General features: G+C 41.9%; 1 protein-coding gene across 15 annotated transcripts in view; it reads left to right on the top strand.

Annotated features, from left to right (window-relative positions):
• The window catches only part of kif1b (kinesin family member 1B), a 57227-nt gene that overhangs the window by 22708 nt on the left and 17690 nt on the right, over positions 1 to 16829 (top strand). For 2 of the 15 annotated variants that reach the window (XM_019887981.1, XM_019887970.1), the window contains exons 8-25: positions 61 to 138; positions 224 to 289; positions 404 to 421; positions 804 to 879; positions 1297 to 1375; positions 1450 to 1592; positions 2118 to 2159; positions 3167 to 3238; positions 4094 to 4305; positions 5509 to 5588; positions 5821 to 5896; positions 7274 to 7353; positions 7784 to 7890; positions 8107 to 8190; positions 8270 to 8450; positions 8536 to 8608; positions 14868 to 14973; positions 16390 to 16538. In XM_019887981.1, the coding sequence (XP_019743540.1) occupies positions 61 to 138; positions 224 to 289; positions 404 to 421; positions 804 to 879; positions 1297 to 1375; positions 1450 to 1592; positions 2118 to 2159; positions 3167 to 3238; positions 4094 to 4305; positions 5509 to 5588; positions 5821 to 5896; positions 7274 to 7353; positions 7784 to 7890; positions 8107 to 8190; positions 8270 to 8450; positions 8536 to 8608; positions 14868 to 14973; positions 16390 to 16538 (1722 nt within the window). Of the gene's footprint in view, positions 1 to 60; positions 139 to 223; positions 290 to 403; positions 422 to 803; positions 880 to 1296; positions 1376 to 1449; positions 1593 to 2117; positions 2160 to 3166; positions 3239 to 4093; positions 4306 to 5508; positions 5589 to 5820; positions 5897 to 7273; positions 7354 to 7783; positions 7891 to 8106; positions 8191 to 8269; positions 8451 to 8535; positions 8609 to 10838; positions 13895 to 14867; positions 14974 to 16389; positions 16539 to 16829 lie in introns of those variants that run through there. The other 13 variants (XM_019887980.1, XM_019887982.1, XM_019887974.1 and 10 more) reach the window with 12 other exon arrangements.

The raw sequence follows: 16829 nt of genomic DNA, 5'->3' as shown, positions 1-16829 counted from the left end.
TTGTTATGGTCATGTCCAACAGTATATACATTTCATTGTTTGCTTCTGCTCCACTTTCAGGTCAGTAAAATTAGTCTTGTGGACTTGGCAGGAAGTGAAAGAGCAGATTCCACTGGAGCTAAAGGCACCCGGCTGAAGGTAAGACTTGATTTCTGCATGACAGAATAAGAGTGTAAATGGCTTCACTTGTTGCTACATGCGTAATATATTTATTTGGTTGCAGGAGGGAGCAAACATCAATAAGTCCCTAACCACGTTAGGAAAGGTCATCTCTGCCCTGGCTGAAGTGGTGAGTGTCTTGTCTGTTTTAATTTTGCTCTTCTTTTCCCTTTGTTTTTGTCTGGCACGCTGTAATATCTGCCCTTGTCTTTTCTCCCGTCCTTGTAAATACCCGCTTACACAGGATAACTGTACCAGCAAGGTAAACCCATTGGCAGCTCAATCATTAACCTCTGATTCATCCCATGGTCCAGATTTGACTGCCTTTTGTAATATGTAGTGTTGACATTCTGTGTGCGCTTCATTAAGATATTTTTTACTACACTACTACGACTTTTTTTTAATTGTTTTATTTTTTATTTTTTTAACATTGCAGACCTATTTGGTTTCTGTAATATATTTCTGTGCATTCAGTCTCCATGGGCTGTGAGGTCTTCAACTGTTTGGCAAAAAGGATTTCAAGTGGCTTTATGTTTTCTCATCATGCATCATATTGTACAATCCACTGCCATCACTATTGTCATCCCACACCCTTGTTAAAAATCGTCATCCACCTGAAAAGGCTACTTGCATTTTTATTTCAGAGCAAGAAGAAAAAGAAGTCAGACTTCATCCCATACAGAGACTCCGTTTTGACATGGCTCTTGAGGGAGAACCTTGGTATGGAAATTAACGAATTTGTTTGACATCACTTGGCAGTGAAATGATTGAATAACATTTGTTTGATGTATTGTATTGTATTTATTGTATTGTTTGAACAAAACAATGTACACATTTTGTATGCGGTGATACAGAAGTGATTGTGGAGGACATTCCTCATATGCATTACATTGATCTACAATGTGTCTTAATGATTTGGGCGTGTTTATGCACTATATATAAAATAAAGTACATATAATCAACAAGTTATGAAAATGGAACAAAAACAATGGACCAGCATGCTAATGTCATTTTCCTCACATAAATGACAAAGTCGGGTGGAAATGCTATTCTTTTTGGGAATCGATGAAAATAAAGATTTATTCATTTTTGTCTTCCAAAAATGTCTTGAGGTTTATGCATATATTTTTTTAATAGGCGGAAATTCCAGAACTGCAATGGTTGCTGCCCTCAGTCCTGCTGATATCAATTATGATGAAACTCTGAGCACACTGCGGTAAGATTCTCGTCCTGCTGGACATTGTTATAAATAATTCCAGATCATTCCAATCTGCTCTTAATGATTTATAGCTACGCCGATCGAGCCAAGAATATCAAATGCAATGCTGTCATCAATGAGGATCCTAACAATAAGCTGGTGCGTGACCTGAAGGATGAAGTGGCCCGACTGAAGGAGCTGCTGCGTGCACAAGGACTGGGAGACATCCTGGACAGTGAGTGTTACGTCAACATTCCACACAGCATGGCCTCACTCTCTTATCATCTCATTTCTGTTTTTTTTTTCTGCCACATAGTTGTCTATAGCATAGCCATCACTGGGCAGTGATTGAACTCTCTTACAATGATCACTAACTAAAAAGGATTTTCAACCCAATTGCATTTTTGGTGTGCAGTCATGCTTCAAATAGCTCCCAGTTACAATATTGTTGAGTCCAGTCTGCAGATTCTGCAAGTATGCTCACAAATAATGACTGTAAATACTGGTGTATTTCTTTCTGTGTGACAAACAATGGAAATCTACAGTTACACTTAGGTTCTTGATTCCATAAGAGGTACAAACTGGGCCTACAGTAACTTGCTCATTTCTGACTTTGCATTTAACCAGACCCGTGTCACCATTTGTTGTCGTTGTTGTTTCCATTCTCATTCTACTCAGCCAATAATGTCTAAAACGTCTTCCCTACCATTCTACCTGTTCTGAACTCTGACCCCTTTCATCTTTTCCTTCTTACCCTCAGTTGATCCTCTGGGGGATGATTGCCCAGGAAGTGGAATCAAATGTTTGTATATGTCTGGTTGCCATGCACCGTTTTCACTGTTTGCCCTTTAGCAGTTACGAGAACTTTGCTTTAAGACCTAGGGCTGGGCGATATATTGAAGTTAGTAGGGTATTTTTTAACAACAATTTAACAGCGATTGAAGTTGTCATAGCAACCAAATAAAAAAGAACCCCCCTTGCCAGAAAAGCAAACAAACATTAATTTCAATGAACACTATATGTCAAATAGTCATCATTTCAAACCAAGCCATTGGATTTTTTTTCTCCCCAGTTTTTTGAATTGCAGAGTTAGATTTGGGATGGGAATTTTTCAAAAATGGACTATGTGGATTTAACAACGGCGTTATCAGTTATTTTTTCAAGCAGCACCAAGTCATGTACTGCTTTTGACCTCAATTACTACAATTAAACCACAAAATTAGGATAATTCTTAAAGATCACTTACTGTGAATGCATAATTACTAAACGCCTAATTATTGTGACCATTTCTTTTGTTGAGACTATAATGCTAGCTGCTATCCCAATTCCAACACGGTTGCTCAAGACCGCTAACTCGCGCTTCCTGATGGAGTAGTTTCATACCGATATCTTTTTATCTTTTTACCCCCAAAAATAAATATCATGGTAATTGTTGATTTAATGTCGACTGATTTTTTTTGGTTCTTGTATGATCATCCGAAAGACTTTATTTTAGATAGCCATATCGCCCAGCCTTAATTAAAACTGCTACCAGCTTTGCATGATAATTTGGAAGTGCTAAATGTGAATAGAAATGCAAGGCTTCCCTCGCTGTGCTGGTCTGGCCATGGTTAGCATGCTATTAGCTTAGCCTGTGCTTGTGTCGGTGAAATTGGCCAATCGCAGGGTCCCAAATGACCATTAAGAGTGTCCTTTTTTCACGCGAGTCTCCCGTATACATGCTATTCCATAACTCACATTCTCACATCTTTTTTTGAATAGTTGTGTTTCTTTGTATTGATTTATTTTCTTACTAATCGTCCACTGCAGGTGACACTACTCAAAGCTTTAGAATGCCACTGCTCAGTTGTCAAGCTGAGGTTCAGAGCTTCAGACCAAAAGGTGCATTAAATAGAAATTGTGTGTAGCCTGATCAGATTCCACTAACCTAAAGTGAGTAGTTTGGTTTGTTAGTTTGCGCTATGCTGTATTCCTAACACTCCTTCCCTTATAACTTTTCCATTGTACTAATATTCCATGTTAATGTGTTCGGATTGTTAAGGAATTAAAAACAAAAATCTAATTCGGCTCTTGGGACTGCCAAAGTCCTCCATAAATGTTGTGTAGTTGAATATGTGGCCCTTGATGCAAAAGTGTTTACGTCATCCACCTTCATTTAAAAAAGGAAAGTGATGTGTTTTCTCTTTGGTTATCTTGACATTTGGACTGATTGTTGTGCTTCTGGCATGATGTGGATGAGGGATAAGTGATAGCTTGAGTGTGTGTGTGGCTGTGTGAGATGAACTGCAGTCTGAACATGGGCAGCATGTCATCAAATGTCATTTGCCTTCTGAACCATCTTGCATTGTCAATCTGGCGCCCACGCTAACTTTGATACAGGGATAGCAGTTTTCGCACAGACAAATATGCGTACAAGGAACAGTTATTTTCAGGAGCTGTACAGAGGGAGATGCAGATGTTTTTGACTCGCTTTACAAACAGTCAGAGCAGATGGAGAAACGAAGCCACTGTATATTCTGTGAAAACTGCTTTCCTGTAGCTTTTATGGTGTGCCTTTGTCTTAACTCGGTACAATGTGTGTCTCACATTGGTCTTCCCTCCTTTTGTCCCCCACTTTCCCTGTCTCCGTTTCTTCCTCTCTCCTGACGTTCTATTTTGTTCCTTTCATTTCATGTTTTATCACCCCTCCCCACCCCATCCTGGCCCACCTCTCTTTCCCTCTTGCTGTCGGCTCAGACCTCAAAGACATTCAGAACAATAAGAATAGATACTTGATAGCCTCAGAGAACCAACGCCCTGGCCATTTCTCCACAGCCCCTATTGGCTCCCTGACAGCCTCTCCATCCTCTGGCTCACTGTGCAGCCAGGGGGCCCTGCAGTCCGCCACCAGCATACAGGAGCGGATCATGTCCACCCCCGGGGGAGAGGAAGCTATTGAAAGACTCAAGGTAAAGCATGCCTCTGGGGCTACATCGTGCCACTGAAGTCTACAAGTCGGAGCGGAGTGGTTTAACGTACAGTAAACATGCATTTTTTTCTTGTATGAGGTGTAGTAGACCTTTTTGAATAAAGTAGTAAAATTTTAAACTACACAATCTTTATGTTGTCCAAAACAATACATATTTACACAATGTACGGTGAATCTTTGTCAGGGTTATCAATTAGACATTCATAAAAAAGACCCAATGAGGAGAGGACACGCTGGATTCTGGTACCAATCACTCGAGGGGGAAACGAGGAGAAGCGTTACGCTTCAGTTCTCTGCACGTCACCCAAGGACCTCCCCGCTCGCCCTCTCATTTATTTCTCATTGGGAATCTAATACATGGGTGTGTCCAACCTAAAGGGTGAGGGCTGTTGAAGACACACTGAACTTGTTTGACTATGTGTGTGTATGTGAGTGAAAATTACATACATGTGTGCAATCATTACAAAAACACCAAGTTGCAGCTGGTGTTGACAACTCCATCCACGTCCGACCTTGCTCTTGTTTAGTCTTAATACTTATCTCTTTGCAACCACTTTCTCAGAAAGGTGGTTGCGTCTCAACCGTCACGCAGTGCATTATGCATTCTTTATTATAAATATGAGCTTATTTTTATTAAAAGTATAATTATATATTTATTAAAAGCGTAAGCGTTCTTCATTGCAGGCATAAGCGTTCTTCATTGCAAGCATAATCAATTCATCATTAATAAATTGCAAATGTATGATCACTAAAAACAATCAACCTAACAAGCTTCCTCAAATTAAATGTCATTTCATGTTATGTCATTTCAAAGCACCGGTGGTTTCCCCCGTCAATCCCAAACCGCTCATATAACTGTTGATAGAGCAGCGCAATCACCCAAATAGTTCTGGCTGCAGTTGCCATGACAACCACAGTGCCCACTCTGACTGTTATCAAATGACGTCAAGCCCGTACGCAGATATGGAGGAAGGTGGACAAAAATAGCTCCTGAGTAATTCCATTTTATCTCCTGGAGTGAGGCATATACTGGTCTATTTTAGTGTTTGTGAACCCACCGCTTACCCTTGTGATCCATATGTAAACATGACATTAGACGTAGAAGTACAAGATGAACTGGGATCGGCGTTTAAGCCTGTAAACCGTTTCACATTTTGCCTTTTTTTTCTGTTTGTGTTTTTAGGAATCTGAAAAGATCATTGCAGAGCTCAATGAAACTTGGGAAGAGAAGCTACGAAAGACCGAGGCCATCCGCATGGAGAGGTCACTATCACATAGGCACATAGCCAGTCAATCCATAGTCAGTCCTCCAACCAATACACGCTAAGCTCTATTGAACCTCTGGTGTCATTACATTCAACGTATCTTGCACATGGTGACATTTCATCCATTGTTTTTAATAGATGCAAGCTAATCATCATGACATTGTGTATTCTGTGTGCCATAGTGCAAGACACAAAGATTATATATAGTACCTGCTGTGCCTTCTTTACAGGGAGGCATTACTTGCTGAAATGGGCGTGGCAATCCGCGAAGATGGAGGCACTTTGGGGGTGTTCTCTCCTAAAAAGGTAGGCCAGTCATCATCACGCACGTGTGCAGACATTGACTGTGGAATGAGTTTCTTGAGGGGAGTTTTGTGATTCACCTCCTCTCCACCTTGACTTCCTCCTTTGTGTTTCACATGTTACCGTGTTTTTCAAGAACCCTCCATGCGCCATCTTTTGTCGTTCCTTTTAATCTTATCTTTTATGGTTTTGTCTTTGGCTTTACGCGTGATCATTTGCCTCCTTCGTGTACACAGCTCAGCCGTGAAAATCCATTTGATGAACAAGTTGATTGTTTTTCCACCAAGAAGGTTTGTCCATTCAATTAGGCAGAAAAAGTTAAATTCCCGAGTCATTCCCATAGGAAGATACCCTTTCTTTGTTTTTTGTAGCTATTAGATTGAAACAACAAAAAAAAAATGTAATTGATCAGGCTAAATTTGAAGATAAAAGTTCACAGAGACTAGTGTCCTGATCCCCCTTTTCCATCGTGCTGTACCTACTCAGCTCCGCAAGGCTCAGCAAGCTATGAAGGCTTTTCCATTGACAAGCTCGCCATGTCGATAGCATTTGCCATTCGGCCCACTTGTAACATTTGATCATACGTGGCTAGCAATAAAAATAATATGAAATGAAACACCCATAGCTTAACCTGCTACTGTGCCTTAGGTCTGGATATAGATTATATTCCACTCCTCACTGCAGTCTCCACTTTTCTGCAGTGTTTTTTTTTTCCCCCAAGTCTTTCCTCAAATCAAATTTGTCTCCCTACTCATGCCAGTAGCCGCATTATGAACGGTTGTACTCCTTTGTACTTGACGTGAGTGTGGCCAGGTTTTTCCAGTTTCCCAGCAGAACTATTTTGAAGTGGAAAACCGGCCAGCTCAACTCGAGGCGAGTCGAACGGAGTTTCACCAGAACTGTGTCGTGGAAAAGCCCTCGTACTGACTTAACTCTTACCTGCTTTTGCTACTTGTGCACAAAAGTCAGAGTTAAAAGAGTCATCCTGTGCAGTTAACTGGAATTCTTTGTTTTCCCATTTTTGTTCACATTCATTTGTTTTCATTCTTTTTTTTCTCTCTCTCATTCACTGCTGCTCCATTGGTTAGCATTTCAATGAGAAGCCTTGTGATCTCTATACAGACTTTAATGGGGTCTTCTCCCCAAAGAAGGTTGGTTGTTTTACAGAGGACTGTGTTGTGCTAGCACAGATTAATCAGACAGTCAGAAAATGTGTTTGAAATATTCATTTTTATAAGCAATGTGTGGTGGAAAACTGTGCCCACCTAATGTGCCCGATTTACATTTTTGTGAGGATAAATGGTTCGGATAATGGATGGATGGATGTTGTTATAATACTGCATCATAGTTAACTGTCTCCCTGTCATGTTTTTGCGATAGACTCCTCACCTGGTTAACCTGAACGAGGATCCCCTCATGTCAGAGTGTCTACTCTACTATATCAAAGATGGAATTACAAGGTAAAATAAACAGCATACATGAATTTGAAATGCTGTCGAAAACTTAGCAATACTTCCCAAATCTAAAATCAAGGGCAGCCATCATACATGCATATTGCTGACTACTTTAGCCAGTGTTCCATAAAATGTGTGCAACATGTTGCTCGTTTCATCTTTCCTCTTTCTAATTCACCAAGCTAGAGGGCTTACTCACACTCTCAAATGCCAATGAATAGATTTGCCATTCTTGTGTGTCTTTCTGCACTTTAGCCTTGGTGAAGTGAATTTGAAATCAGCAATTGCCAATAAAAAAAACAAAAAAAAAAACACATTCATGCAGATTAATCAAATGTAGGAATCCTAATGAACAGATGTCAGAAGGTCCCATTTAAACAGAAATGCCTTTCTTTGCAATGCAAGAGAATAAAATTGGCCTCTGTAATGGTTTCAGGGTGGGACAGGCTGACGCTGAAAGAAGGCAGGATATTGTTTTGAGTGGTGCTCATATCAAGGAGGAGCACTGTATTTTCCGCAGTGAGAGGAATGCCAATGGAGATGGTAAAACCCCATGTTTTTGTGTAGTTTGTTCCGTTGAATAATGTTTTACTCACTGATAATCCCTTCCTATCTCATAGTCAGATTTAAAAGCAGATGCCAATTACCTGCAAAATCAACACTATTGTCTATGGATAGAATGGACGCATATATATGGACTTTGCACAAAGACAATCCCAAATGAGTTTGTAATAATTACTTGGTGTGTTTCTGCTGAAGTTATCGTCATGCTTGTGCCCTGTGAGGGATCAGAGACTTACGTCAATGGCAAGCGAGTTGAGGACTCCATTCAGCTGCGTTCAGGTATGTTCACTTAAAAAGACCAGTCCCAATTTAAAATAAAACAAAGGAGAGGAAGAACTAAATCACTGCTCTCTTTCAGGAAACCGTATCATTATGGGAAAGAACCACGTGTTCCGCTTCAACCACCCCGAGCAAGCCAGGGCGGAAAGGGAGAAAACGCCGTCGGCTGAAACCCCTGTGGAGCCAGTGGACTGGACCTTCGCTCAGAGAGAGCTTCTGGAGAAACAGGGTATTGACATGAAGCAGGAGATGGAGAAAAGGTGATGCTTTAAATTAAATTGACATTCAAACCACGAACGGTAACGATAACTTGTATTTTTCAAAGCTGATGCTCTTTTTGGGTAGGCTGACCGAAATGGAAATCCTATACAAAAAGGAGAAGGAAGAAGCTGACCAACTTCTTGAACAGCAGAGACTGGTGAGTTCAAAGCAGTTGGTCTTCCTACAAACTTGTTGTATACATTGCTTGTTGGTATACAATTGCAGCAAGTGATTGCTGAATCGGTTGAACCATATCTAGGATGCTTTCCGTGTACCAGTTGTCGTAGCTAAAGGCAGTTTTCTGAGTGATAGTGCAATCTTGTCATTTTTATGCAAGAGTTTGGAGTTGTTTGGCCCATTTCAATTGCCAACTACTAATTCTCATGCTGAGCTATGTGTGTGCGTGCGTGTGTGTGCACCAGTGCATGTCTATTTTTCTTGCATGGAAATTTTGTTTTGAAGCAGGTGAGCTTTCAGCTGATGGTCTCTCGCAATTTGAAGGATTGAGTTGGATTGCGAAGCTTTCTCCTATTTCCAAAACCTCTTTGTCACTTCTCGTCGATGTTCTGTAGTTACTTTGAACCTTGCAAAACAGCAGGCACTAAGTAGGGATGGGCATTTTTAACCAAATTTCATTGGTTGACTGAAAGTAATCATCGATGAAGGGTTAATCAAGTGTTGTTTTTTTGTTAGATTTTTTTATGGGATCTTGAGTGCTGTGTGAGTGTTTCATTGCGCAGTGATATTGCGCAGGTCTGCGTGAATCTTGCTCTGCTTTCTATAGCTTACGTCGTGTTCTCCGTTCAGAGTTCGAGCGCCTCTGCTGGTTGTAGCAAATGCGTGGACTCCGTTTTCCCTCAGTTGTGCTAAGAAATCAATTCTCACCAATGAGTCCACCAAATTCTTCACAATCAGCGCATCAAATAATCATCATGGCCATCCCTAGTTTTTTGGCATGTCAAATTTTGATGATTAAAAAAATAAGGACATTGTCAGAACAGAATCATTTTGTATAAATGGAGGCTGGTTTTGCATGGTTCACATTAAGTGCATGTGTTCTTAACTCATTCATGGCTGGCTATGGAGTCAGTTGTGGGGTTCACTATTGGGCTATTTGACTATTAGGTGGCTATAAATTTGCTTTGGCTAGACTAGATTTCTTGCTTTTAATTTTCATCTCCTCAATGCAGTTGCTGACATGTACACTGCATTGTGATAGCAAAAACTCTCTGAGTAGTTTTTGGCAGTGACAATGTGGTTTCTCATTGACTTCTTTGACCAACTGTGCTTGTGAGTATGACGCTGGCGTTAGCTCAGTGAGGGGGCCACCTCACTCATGTTATCACTGCTTCCATTCATTAATTCAGAGTGAATAAAACCTACAGCATTATCTCAGAGCAACAGGTTTTATGGTCCAAACTCCCAGCGACAGAACATTTTTAGTGCAGTTGAGCTGTTCGCAGACTCTGTGTTCAGCAAGACCAAAGACACTACACTTACTGGTTGTGATCTGTAATGTTTTTTTTTTTTTTTTTTGTCGAACTAAATGAGAAACTGCATTTCTTTTCCAACTAACCTTTCTTATAGCGAATTAACACTTAACCTTCACCAAGCCTGTTCTCTCTCTTCTGGCTTTCTGATCAACTGCAAGAACGCACTCCTCTAACTCTCAGCTAATACTTAAGACATTCAAACCCTGCGGGCTGACCGGGGGAGAGCTTCCAAATCCAAGAACGTGCATGTATTCCTGCCACAAGTAACTCGTGTGGGACCCATCTTCAGTCCTGAAGAGGAATTTGACAAAACGCTACAGATCAGCTTCATTCGGCAGCTTCTGTCCGCTGTTGAGATTTCTTTGCTTATCGTGACAAGCATAATCAATTTTTACTTTTAATATCAATATGCAACGTTGTGAGCAATATTGTTTCAGATTGAGAGCACATCAATTGAATGTTCCAATTCATGGACGTTTTTTCGTTTCAAATTTTCCATCTTTTCAACAGAGGATTGGAAAAAAAAAGACACATTTAAAAACACAAGAAAGTCAATGGAAGCCACGGTTTACTTGTTTTTATTCTAAATATAATTTCATTGTACGCTGGGAATGATTTGGTGCACGTTGCTATACATCTGTTGAAGTTACGATGTATGCAAAATATTTCGATAACATTGTTTGGCTGCATTAGTCTGCCCACCAAAATCTGATATTGAAAATGTCCTTAGATAAAGTACCGCCATTTGAGGTTCCCATGTTGCATATTCATACATTTGTATTCATCTTTATTTTAAAAGCATCCTTCATCCTTTCTTTGATTTCCCATTGTAATTTCTCCTTTTTTTGGGGGGTTGGGGACCATTTGGTTTGTTTCCTGTGTTGTTCTCTCAAGGATGGCGACTCTGATAGTGGGGATGACTCAGATAAGAGGTCTTGCGAGGAGAGTTGGAGACTGATCACCTCCTTGAGGGAAAAGCTGCCCCCCAGCAAACTACAAACCATAGTGAAAAAGTGTGGATTACCCAGTAGCGGTAAGAGAAGAGAGCCAGTAAAAATGTACCAGATCCCTCAGCGGCGCCGCATCACCAAGGACTCCAAGTGGGTGACCATCTCAGACTTGAAGATCCAGGCGGTCAAAGAAATCTGCTACGAAGTAGCACTCAATGATTTCCGCCACACGCGTCAGGAAATCGAAGCGCTGGCCATCGTGAAGATGAAGGAGCTTTGCGCAAGCTACAGCAAGAAGGACCCCAATGAGCGGGACTCGTGGAGGGCGGTGGCTCGGGATGTTTGGGACACCGTCGGAGTAGGTGATGAGCGTATTGAGGATGTCATCACCAACGGTCCTCGAGCCGGTGGCGTTGTCATGGATGAGCTAAAGGTGCACATTGATAAGCTGGAGGACATCTTGCAGGAGGTCAAGAAACAGAACAACATGAAAGATGAGGAGATCCGTGCTCTCAGGAACAAGATGGTGAAAATGGAAAAGGTCCTTCCACTCATCACCCCCGAGGGTCAGGAGACACCTCCCAATACAGACCCTCCTCCTAGCATAGCAAGTACCCCGAGCCCTCACCCGCCTGCGCCTGAAACATCCGACGCGGAGAACGGGGAGTCCCAAGCGGGCCTAAGCGCAGGAGATGACTCGAGCCTAAAACGAGGCCACGCACGTTGGATACGTCAAGAGCAGCTCCGCCTTAAGAGCCTCCAACAACAAGAGATCTCCAAGCAGCTCCGCCGGCACACCGGACCCCACCGATTTATTCCCCCAGAAGATCGCAAATTACGTTTCCCCTTCAAAAGTAACCCGAAACACCGCAACTCCTGGAGCCCCGGCACGCATATCATTATTACAGACGAGAAGGTGATTGAGCTAAAAGTGCCAAAAGAAGCTGTCGAGGAAGAGGATGCTGAAAACCAGGATGCCGTCGTACAGTCTCAGGAAAAGATAGCCGCTTCCGTCGTAGAAGTCACTCCCTCGTTGCCGAGTCCATCGGTCCAGCGCCGAAACAAACACTTTGAGCAGGGAATAAACCAGGGTCAGAGACCCAACTATAGGAACAACTACCATCAACAGCCCCTGGACCGAGGCCGCAGCAACTCATTTAACCTTCGCCAGCGGGCTTCAGGTTCCACGGAGCACCTGCAGCAGCCTGAAGCCAACCGGAGGCACACGCAGGCCTTCTACCAGCCCCGCCACTATCAGAACCAGCCTTCGTACGCCCAGCCCCACCTCCAACAGCCGTGCCACTATAATAGCACAATGTATGTGGATGCAGGCTTCCATACCTACCAGCAGTACCATCAGCCCGACCATGCTAACCAGCCACTCAACTTTCAGGCACCTCCCCGCATCCGCAGGCAAATGTCTGCCCCCAATCTGAAAGCCAGCAGAGAGACCGCGGTTTAGAAATTGAACCCAAACGTTTTTAGCAGGCAAAAAAAAAAAAAAAATCAACAACAAAAAACATTACAGATCACAACTGAGCATAAAAAGAATGTCGTTGGTTGATCCAAAAGTGTATGTATTATAAAAATGAAATTGTATCCTTGGCATATGACCGTGCATTATGCAGTTTTTATCACAATACCCATGCCATGCTCACTGTTCATTTTTTTTTTTCAGCCGGTGTGACAATTCAATCACCTTTTTATTTGCCAAATGTATCTTGGTTGATTTCAATTGTTTACATATTTGCCTTTTACTTGTTGCTTTTATTTAATTTCATTTTTTTTAGCTCACTCAGTATGAACACACAGACGCGTTGCTGTCGTGCACACACTTTGGAAAAGAAATTCATTTCTTCCCGTCAACCATAGAACTGAGTATTAGGATTGGACGCGACCGTTTGACTCTGTTGTGAATACCTTTGAACCTCAGTTTGAATACGTGGTGCATTTTTTTCTGTGTTTTAATAATGACGATAGAATAGCTCAATGCACTCTTCAGTGCCCAGAAAAAGTGTTCAATGAAAGTAGAATTTAGAAACGTTGGCCTTTTCATTTCTCATTTACGGTCATTATGTTTTACAGCTGTTATACGACATAGCTATATTTCTATATCCTTAGTATGCTGCTTGATTTAAATTCTGTTGGGTGGATGTTGTCGTTGTTCCCAAAGACCTGCCTTAAGATGTTGGAGGGAAGATAATCTTGAACATGCGTCAACGGATGACACAGCCTATAAACCAACCTTTAGTTTCTCTCTGAAGGCTCCGCCACTGTTTTAACGAGTGCCTCTTTTATTAGCAGCGAGTCTGCCTCTCAATGCATTTATGCCTTAAACCCGAACCTTAAGTATTTTCTTTTAACTCATTCACTCCCAAAGACGTTTTTAAACGTCTTTTCAGACTTGGTCTAGAATTGGCTGGTACTGAATGAGTTTTAATAACTATGGCCTTAATATCCTTCAGGAAAAATCGAACACACTCTGTATAATGGGAGACTTTGACTAATACTGTTTTTACATTTTCTTGTTTTTACTTACCTACGCTGTAATGAGAAAGCTGAAGGATATAACAAATGCTTATGCCACACATGTAACCTGACCTGCGTTGACTATCTTTCACATGCAACACCTTGAATCGCCCATACATGTGTCGTCAAAGATTGCTTATTTAATGTTTGCATTGGTGCACATTGCAGCCAGGTTAAGCTGGAAAGTACAGTATGCTAAATCCACTGTACAGCGTACTGTCCTTTGAAATATACTGTCCATGTATGTTTGTGTGAAGTGTTATTTCAAAGCGTCTGGTGTAAATCTGCTGTTGCATTTGCATAATCAAAGTGCCTCATGGTGATCGTGCACAAACGTGTGTTCAAGTAATTTGTGACAATGTCCGTACCTATTGGAAACCATATTGTTCACAGGGTTGAAAAGAATATACTGTATTGACATCTTGTGTTGTCGGAGGTTTATGACTGTAATAAATTGATGCGCTCCCAGCACGAGCTTTTCTGATAAATGGCAGGTCAGCATGACAACCAATCTTGACAACCAAAAAAAAAAACAAAAAACCAAAATTGGCTCCCCACATTACAATGCATCTGTCATTGATAATGCCGCACTCGTGAGTGGATGTCACAGGCAGGCATCGATTTACAGCCTCTGCAACTTATGACGTCGGCTCACCGTCACAGGCTACATACGGTACACTATGTTCAGCATGAGAAAAATCTTTTACACGGAGGCGAAAAATGAAAAGAAAGTCTTAATTCTTGGAAAACACATGAAGGGAATGGCGAGTGGCGTTGATGACAGGCTGCCGTATTTTGTTGTCCCGTTCAACTGTCAGATAAGAGCGACTGCGAAGCATGCCCCCAATTTAGTTGCAACATGATAGAAGACACAGTCAGATCACAGTTAATTTATGTCACCTCTCATTGTATAGCAAGCGTTACATCAGCATCTGCATAATCATCATTTTTACTATTATTATTATTGAAGATGTAAAATAATACACCACTGCGTTGATTACTCAAGGCAATGTTTCACCGGCTGGCTCTTTTTCAAATAAGCTGTTTAGCGAATGTTGGACTGCGCTCGAATATGCGATTTGTTGGTAGGATGTCAGCAGGGCGGAGGTCAAATACAAATGAAAAGGCTGCATTGTCTTCCCTCAAGACACTGAACAAAGACGATGAGGTCACCAGGACTGGAGGCAGTGTAGCTCTCATAATGATGATGACGACGATGATGAAGATGGCGCCCCTCATTGGACTACAGCAGACTTGTGCTTCTACAGGACCTCGCATCTCCTCCAGACATTGTTCCCCAAGCATACAACTGTTAAAAAAAAACATTTTTTTAATCGCTAATACGCCATTTAGCTGTAGTTACAACTGCTATATACGCTCCACTGGTTATGCAGCTTATCCAAATTTGTCTATGTGCTTTTCCCTCTTCACTGTGGCTGTCCAGGTATATGAGAGCAAACTACAGGAACTACAGAAACAGGTTGAGACTCGTTCTCTCATTGCTGAAACACCCGATGAGGAAGAGCTCGAGGAGGAGGAGGAAGAGGAAGGTTTGTACTGGGACCATTGATTCCTAAACGCTTGCAAATCGCACATCATCTGTGAATTCATCGGGGCGTAAACTAAACATGACATTTGACACGGCCCACAAGGCGAGTGAATAAACAAAAAGTTTTGGTGGGCCAGAGCAAGAAAAAAATAGGTGCCACTATTATGAATAAATAGGTTCGCATAGCATACAGCTTATCTAAATATGCAAAGATGCCAATCAACTATTTACGCCGAAACAAAGTCTAATTTACGAACACATAATGCAACCGTTCAGTACAGGGATGGACCGACTCAAGTGAGAAATATGGCCACTACCAAATTGTCAGCGATGCTCACTTGGACAGTTGAACAGAGACTCAACCAGGAACAGATTGTCTTTCACTGCCAGGCAGGAGGTATAATTCTTGAAGCCGCACTAACTCGTGCTCGCTTCTCAAACCGAAAACCTGAACTCTCGCAGCTCCTGCTGGCCTTTATTGACAGTTTATGCAAATTACAAGTGACATGTCAGAAAAACATTCCCATTCTTCATTTACATAACACGCCCCTCGGCCGGCCCCAATGAAACGCCCCTCAGTGGACATCTGGAGGCCAAGACACTTCCCTGGTACAAGCACCAACATCTTCCCATGAACTGATACATCTGTAACTTTTGCTCAAGGACATTTTATTATGCTGGAGCGTATTCTGTCGTCCCTATCCGCCCAAAGTTGAATCTTTCTTCCTAACTTATCAGTTAACAAGCGCCTTGGCTCCATTCACCTCAAAGTGACCCCTGATTCTCTGTGCTCCATTGTGTACCAGCTGTATAAACACACGCGTTCGAGGTCAATCAAGCATGTAACGAAATGAAACTTTGAAACATGATAACATTGTGTTTGTCTATTTTCCATAACAAATTAAAAAAAAAAATCCTCAATAATTTGCCTTTTCATCGTTCACAGAAAGCTGTTATGTAACAGTTTTCCAAAATGATAACTGAACAATTTTTTAACTGCTTGCATCACTGATTTTAGCGTGTTTAATACATTCAAGTTGAAGGAATTTTTAAAGTGGCCCCTCCATTTTTTTTTTTTTTTGAATGTGGCCCTCAAACGAAAAAGTCTGTCCACATCTGATCTACTGTATATGTACCCTGCGTTTGACTGCAGACCAGTTCAGGTGGTACCCCGCCTCTCAACCAAATGTCACTGGGATAGGCTCCAGCACACTCCTGACTTTATTGAGGACAGGCGGTTTACAAATCGGATGCATGGATGGGGAGACTGATCCCTGACTGCATTACAAAGAATCTTTTTCTTGACACTTGACTCGTGGGACCTGACAATTGAATAAAAAACGTTCCACCAGATGTATTCTCGGGACTTCCTGGCCCACCCATGTTAAGAAATGCATTATCTCCTGGCGTTCCACAGTGCCGTGGACTCAGCACGAGTTCAACCTGGCTCAATGGGCCTTCAGGAAGTGGAGGTTCCACCAGTTCACATCGCTCCGTGACCAGTTGTGGGGGAATGCCGTCTACCTGAAGGAGGCCAATGCCATCAGCGTGGAGCTCAAAAAAAAAGTAAGGAAACTGACTTGACGCCACATTACCCTCCTTTTGGAAAATGATTCAAAGAGTTAAATGAATACGCTGTGTAAAACAGTAGTTAACCGTCCTCCAATATATCGTTCCCTGTGTACGCAGTCTACAAAGATCAGACCATTTCAGATTTATAACCTGCAAGTCAGTCGTTCATACATGGCAATGGCGAGTGATGAAAAAAGCGGAAGGGGCGTGGCCTGGACGGGGGGCGTGGTTACTTACAAAAGTGGCACTAAACATGCTGAAGATGAAGTGTATTAAATTTACACA

The sequence above is a fragment of the Hippocampus comes genome, unplaced genomic scaffold (genome assembly GCF_001891065.2).
Source record: "Hippocampus comes isolate QL1 unplaced genomic scaffold, H_comes_QL1_v1.1 scaffold14, whole genome shotgun sequence".
Taxonomy (NCBI): Eukaryota; Metazoa; Chordata; class Actinopteri; order Syngnathiformes; family Syngnathidae; genus Hippocampus; species Hippocampus comes.
This window is presented reverse-complemented; position numbering and strand designations above follow the sequence as displayed.